Here is a 6,566-nt window from a genome sequence, read left to right on the forward strand (position 1 = left end):
TAGAGCTGATGCAAAGCACCTCAGACACATTAGTCACCCATTCATTTACTCACTTAATTGTTGACCTGTAGTGTAGTTTCACAGGCATGGCACTTTGTCTAAGACCAGTTAAATCCATGCGAGCAAATGTCTTATAGCTTACAGTTGAAAATGGTTAGATCTACCTAACTGTTGATTCACTTATGAGTTGTTTTTGTTGTAGGCGATAATTTAGTAAGGTTGTGCTGGTGATTCCCTTTTGTGTTCACCATCTTAAAAACTTCTAAACTTATTTCGGTAACACTTTACAATAATAGTACATGAATAATCATGTACTAATACCTGAATTAATAATTACTTTACTATGAACTAATGATGAGTTAAGACATGTATTAATGAGGTACTAACCTTAATTACGACATGAGTATCATGAATTCCTACATGAATATACCATCTTAACTACGCGTTAGTACATGCTTGTTAATTAATGTATTAATTAACATTTCGAGGTAAAGTAAATCAAACATGCTCTAGATCAGAAGAAAGATGTACTAAAAGGGCACAATGTTAAATTGTTCATAAATTTAACACCATCAATTGTCACATACATCAGTGAATGACACAAGATGTCTTGAAATATTTATATTAAACCTACTCATTGAACACACATTCCGTTTTAAGTGATTCCACTGCTGCCTTCAAGTGTAAAATACCTACTACACTAGCATATTCATTAAACAGATGCAATTTTCAAAATTAAAATCAGTGTTAGCACAGATGATGGTTATTTTCTGGATTTGTTTACTGTCTTTATATCATAATGCATTCGGATGTTAGTCTTGTTTGCTGGCTCTTCTTTGGGGCCACTATTGCCCCTTCAAAATTTGTTAGTAATGATGTGCCCCCCCAAGTAAAGTCATGACATTATGATACATTAACAAGTCATGAATTCATGTTACTTTTACTTCATGGAGGGGCACATCATTACTAACTCATCATTAATTACTTGGAAAGTAACATGAATTCATGACTTGTTAATGTATCATAATGTCATGACTTTACTTGGGGGGGCACATCATTACTAACTCATCATTAATTACTTGGAAAATCCAAGAGTAAATCTTCAAAAATGTATCAATTACACATGTTTTATACATATTCAGCTCTTCTAAATCAGATATCATTTGGTGCTTGTCGGTGGTTTGTAAAGAAGTGGAAGAGCAGAGGTGCTGTGCCTGAATTTAGATGGAGAAGGAACTGAACGGTAGGAAAAAAGTGGACAAATTTTGAAGGGGCAATAGTGGCCCCAAAGAAGAGCCAGCAAACAAGACTAACATCCGACTGCATTATGATATAAAGACAGTAAACAAATCCAGAAAATAACCATCATCTGTGCTAACACTGATTTTAATTTTGAAAATTGCATCTGTTTAATGAATATGCTAGTGTAGTAGGTATTTTACACTTGAAGGCAGCAGTGGAATCACTTAAAACGGAATGTGTGTTCAATGAGTAGGTTTAATATAAATATTTCAAGACATCTTGTGTCATTCACTGATGTATGTGACAATTGATGGTGTTAAATTTATGAACAATTTAACATTGTGCCCTTTTAGTACATCTTTCTTCTGATCTAGAGCATGTTTGATTTACTTTACCTCGAAATGTTAATTAATACATTAATTAACAAGCATGTACTAACGCGTAGTTAAGATGGTATATTCATGTAGGAATTCATGATACTCATGTCGTAATTAAGGTTAGTACCTCATTAATACATGTCTTAACTCATCATTAGTTCATAGTAAAGTAATTATTAATTCAGGTATTAGTACATGATTATTCATGTACTATTATTGTAAAGTGTTACCCTTATTTCTGTATGCTCTACTTTTTAGATCAATGCTGAGTTCATGCGAATCACAACATTTCCCTTGGAGACAAAGTTTATAGCGCAGTTGGACAAGCACTCCACCAAACTGTTGGAGGTCATCAGGAGCAAGGGAGGAGTTGTGAAAGAGAAGACCACCAGGACCTTGCAGGTTTTAGATGAGGTATCAATGAATAAGTTGTGTATCAGTGGGATCCATGGCTGAATAGTTTTTTTTTTTTTTTTTTTATGTTAAATTTTAATTCTTAGTAACTGTTCTTACTCAGACTGTGCACATCAGCATCAGAAGAGAATGCATCCTCAAATCTCTGATGATCTACTTCGGCGAACCTGTTGAGCACCTTATCAAAGAATACAAGGTAAGGGCATCTCTCTCACTTGCTCACACAGTTAACACCTACAGACTAACATGGTCATAGTCTAGGTTTTCCTAGCCATATTTAATAAATAGGGGTGTGACGTGAAACTAGGGCTGTGACGGTATGGGATTTTTTCTTACCGCGGTGAAGAAGCAACAAATATCGCGGTTTGGCGGTTAACCGACATCCCCCCCCCCCCCCCCAAAAAAAAAAAATCACCCGCGGCCGCATCACACACTGCAGACGCGATCAAGACCGCATGTAGCTTGTAAATGACAATTGAAATTAATAATCATAAAGCAGTATTCTTTATTAAAAAAATAAACAAATTAACATTTATATTAAATTGTAAATATTAATAATTAACTATTAATTAGGTAGTCTTAAGGCCGGCGACACACTGGCTGTGTGGTGTGAGTGTGGCGTTTCTGTTGCGTGTCAGTTGCGTGTCTTTTTCTATGTCTTTGCACACCAGAAACAGCGCTGCTGCTGCTAGGTGACATATACGCCTCATTGGTGATATATTCGACATATGGGGAGAGAGTTGTGGAAGGCCTAGGCTACTTAATGTTAAACATAAATATATAGCAGCAAAGACAGCGTCGGCACTCGGCAGTATTGACGGCAAAATAGGCTACAGAATAATTTCGTTCTGTATTGACAGGTGCAATATTTGAAAATCGATAATATTTTTTTAATTACATTTATATCTACATTTATGTCAAAACCTTAACTTTCAAACATCAAAATGTAATTTATTAATATGTATTCATGTCAAAATGACATACAAACATCTTTTCCTATTATATTTTGCCAGGAAACGCTTCCAACAGGCTTGCGTGTCGCGTGAAAAATAGGCGTTGGTTCTATTTCTGGCATGCATGCGTTTTCAGCGCAGCTCGTGCCGCAACTGAGAAGCGCGTCTCACGCTCTCAAGCTCTAACCTGTTAACATGGGAGCCGAAATAAAAACAGACACGCCACGCAGCCAGTGTGTCGCCGACCTAAGGTAGGTGTGCTGCACTTAAGTCCTGCAAACGCCACAGGACGGTTAATTTTTCTAAGATGTGGTCTAGTTATTGGTTAGTGGTATTTCCTCACGAGACGGATACTTTTGTGCGCCTTGTCCAAATTCACCGGCTTCCCCTTAATTGTCACCTGCCTCAAAGGCGACACAGTATTTGGCTTAGACACTAGATTCGTGGCTATTTTTTTAATCATTCGGCTAGCGCCGTCAACTATTATTTCCTATACCATATAAGAGAGATCGCTACTTGCAATTAAAATCTAACTCCAACTGTTTACGTTATGCTTGTCTTTTATTCCTGTGTTTGTTTGTATTTAATTGAACATTATCTGTAAACATCACAAAACCTAGCACTAAATTAATAATAATCAGACACACACAAAAAAATAAATCCCCCATAGGCTATGTTTAACGGACTGTCCCTCGACTCCCTCCCTTGCACAGGAAGCGTTTTTTTTTTTCTCCAGAAGCCCTTGAACATGGGACTCGCAGAATACAGTAAATTATAAGCAAAATATTAATGTGTTTATAGTTCATATCACACACCATATGCACTCCTGTAACTTTCAGCAAAAAAAAAAAAACGTGCGGTGATGACCTCACACCGCGGTAGGCATCTCATCAACGCGATATTGCGGTGATGCGATTATCGTCACACCCCTACGTGAAACTCAGCTCATTTTAACACTATTTATAAGAAATCTTTGATGCTGAATTATTACTGAATTTTGAGCAGTAAACACTTAGACCACGTCCAGACGTACCAAAACGATCTTTTTTTTCCCGTCTTCCAAACAGTGTCCAAAAAAAGTGCGTCCAAACGAATCCATTTGCAAATGACTTAACTCCTTAAAGCAGGGGTCCCCAACTAAATTGGCAAGAGGTCCACTAACCCGATCAGCCCAGTAAACGAGGGTCCGGACATGAAAAAACACCCGGCAATAATTCAGTTTTCTTTCCTTTTATTAAATTGTAACCATGTCAACAAATTGACAATAAAACCTTTGACAATAAAATCTTTATCTTTAAATGTATTCAACTGAATTTGTTGAAATTCATTCAAGTATGTTATTTCATTTTAGTGCAAATATTCAAATGTCAAACCTTTCAACATCAATAAAAGCAACAAGAAGCATAAAAATAAATACTTAAAGTCACAATCTTAATATATTAGGTGTAAATGATTTACCTTCATAACCACTCAAAGAAAAATACATTCAGTGTTGTGAACAGCTGCTATTGCACATAAACTTGCACACATTGTATTTCAAAAGTGCAAAAAGGGAACAAATAATGCACCTCATAATGCATACAAATTGTTAAACAATACTTCTATTAGTGCAACAAAAAATAAAGTAAACATTTTTGTAAACAAGCAACTTTGTAAACTTAGCTCAGTGTGAGAAATTTGCATTGGCACTGGCAGCCAATCTCTTAAATCTGGGTAGGAATGGAGTCAAAGCCATTCTCAGACATGCATGCACATGGTCATTTGTCAGTTGTGAGCGGTACTTATTCTTAATGATGTTTAGTGTAGAGAAGGCTGACTCACAGCTATAGGTAGAGCCAAACATTGTTAATGTGTACACTGCCACTTTGTTAAGTACAGGAAACTTTGCCTTTGGCACAGTCTGCAGCCAAAATGTGACAGGGTCAGAGGATTCACATTGCTCTCTTAACACTACATCAGCCTGTAAATCTAATAGCTCCATTTGAAGGGCCTGTGCATTAGCCCATTTGTACATATGTACTGCCTCCTTTGAGAAAGAAATGACATTCTTAACCAAAAATGGACTCCTAACAAAGAGAATCAGCTGATCTCCCAATGTAAAGCCATCAAAGCGAGCTTTAAAGTTTTCAATCAACTTTTGGATAAAGTCAGAATGAGCAGTGACATTGCTCTCCTGTATCTCCTTCATTGAAGGAAAATGTGTACAGTCCTGCTCAAGATCCATTTTCAGAATGTCCAGTTTCCTCTGAAAAGACTGGACTGCAGCCACCAAGTCACACACAGAATTGTCTTTCCCTTGAAGTTTCAGATTGAGGTCATTTAAATGCCCTGTGATGTCAACCAGAAAGGCCAGTGTGTCCATGTTACTTTCCTCTTCTAAAAAGTGCAAAAACACCTGAGCCTTGTGACTCTTTTGTTGTGCAAGGAAATCTTTAATTTCATTTTTTATCTTCCAAAAGCGAGCCAGCACTTTTCCTTTACTCAACCATCTGACATTGGAGTGCAAGAGCAGGTCATTGGCAGGAGCATCTACTTCTGCTAAGAACTCCCTCAGCAGACGATGCTGGTGAGCTGATGAAGCCCTGAGAAAGTTAACTAGTTTGGTGATGGTGTTCATAACTTCTGCATGGTGCTCTGAAAGTGTGGAGCAGAGAACGGACATGTGGATAATGCAGTGATATGACAAAAGCTCTGGGTTGTCCTCTTTCAGTCGACTGACTGCACCCTTTTCTCTTCCCATCATAGACGGAGCCCCGTCAGTGGTGATAGAGACAACATTTTTTACATCGATTCTCCTCTGTGTCAGCATTTCCTTTATGGCCAAATATATGTCCTCTCCCCTGGTATGCGTTTTTAAAGCTGTGACGCCTAAAATGTCCTCTACAAATGTTTTAGTCTCCTCATGATAGAATCGGACATACACCAAGAGCTGAGCGTTGTCACTCACGTCAGTTGATTCATCAGCAGCTAACGCAATGCACGGGGCACTTTGGATGGCGCTGTCAAGCTGGGACTGCACATCTTCCGACAGTAGCTCAGCTCTTCTTGTTGTTGTTGTGGATGATAAAGGAATCTGACGAACCTTTTGTTTTAGCTGCTGTCCTTCTTTACCCTCAAACAGCGTGTCGGCCAACGCCTCCATACATTCTTTCACCATTCCGGAGTCAGTAAAAGGCTTTTTATGTTTGCCCAAAATCCACTGTACTCGAAGTGAGCACTCGTAGGCTCGTTGCTGTGCTGTAAGGGACTGTGTTATCACCCGTGTTGCACGCTCATACTGTCCTTTAAGTTCACCAATTTTCCTCGTCCTCGCGGGTGATCCTGGCGGATAATTTTCATTGAAAGTTTTGTGTCTTGTCTCGAAATGCCGCTTGATGTTTCCACTTTTAACAAGAGCAACAGACTCCGAACAAATAAGACACACGGGTCTCGTAGAGCTCGATGACGGCAAAATAAACGCGTACGCTTCAGTCCACTCATCTCGAAAGATGCGATTTTCAGAGTCCACTTTTCTAATTTTTGACAAAGCCATAATAATCCATTCACGAATCTCATAATAATGTGTCTACAAGCCAAAGTT

At 38.3% G+C, this 6,566-nt stretch overlaps 1 protein-coding gene across 1 annotated transcript; it reads right to left on the minus strand.

Moving 5' to 3' along the window:
- Positions 1 to 4,649: 4,649 nt before the first annotated feature.
- On the minus strand, positions 4,650 to 6,143 carry LOC311277618 (SCAN domain-containing protein 3-like; the record flags this gene model as incomplete). The annotated part of the gene is made up of 1 exon (XM_084387991.1): positions 4,650 to 6,143. The coding sequence occupies one exon, from the start codon at positions 6,141 to 6,143 to the stop codon at positions 4,650 to 4,652; it is 1,494 nt and encodes a 497-aa protein (XP_084244117.1).
- Positions 6,144 to 6,566: the final 423 nt, after the last annotated feature.

This window comes from Rutilus rutilus (genome assembly GCF_951802725.1).
Source record: "Rutilus rutilus genome assembly, chromosome: 18".
Lineage (NCBI taxonomy): Eukaryota > Metazoa > Chordata > Actinopteri > Cypriniformes > Leuciscidae > Rutilus > Rutilus rutilus.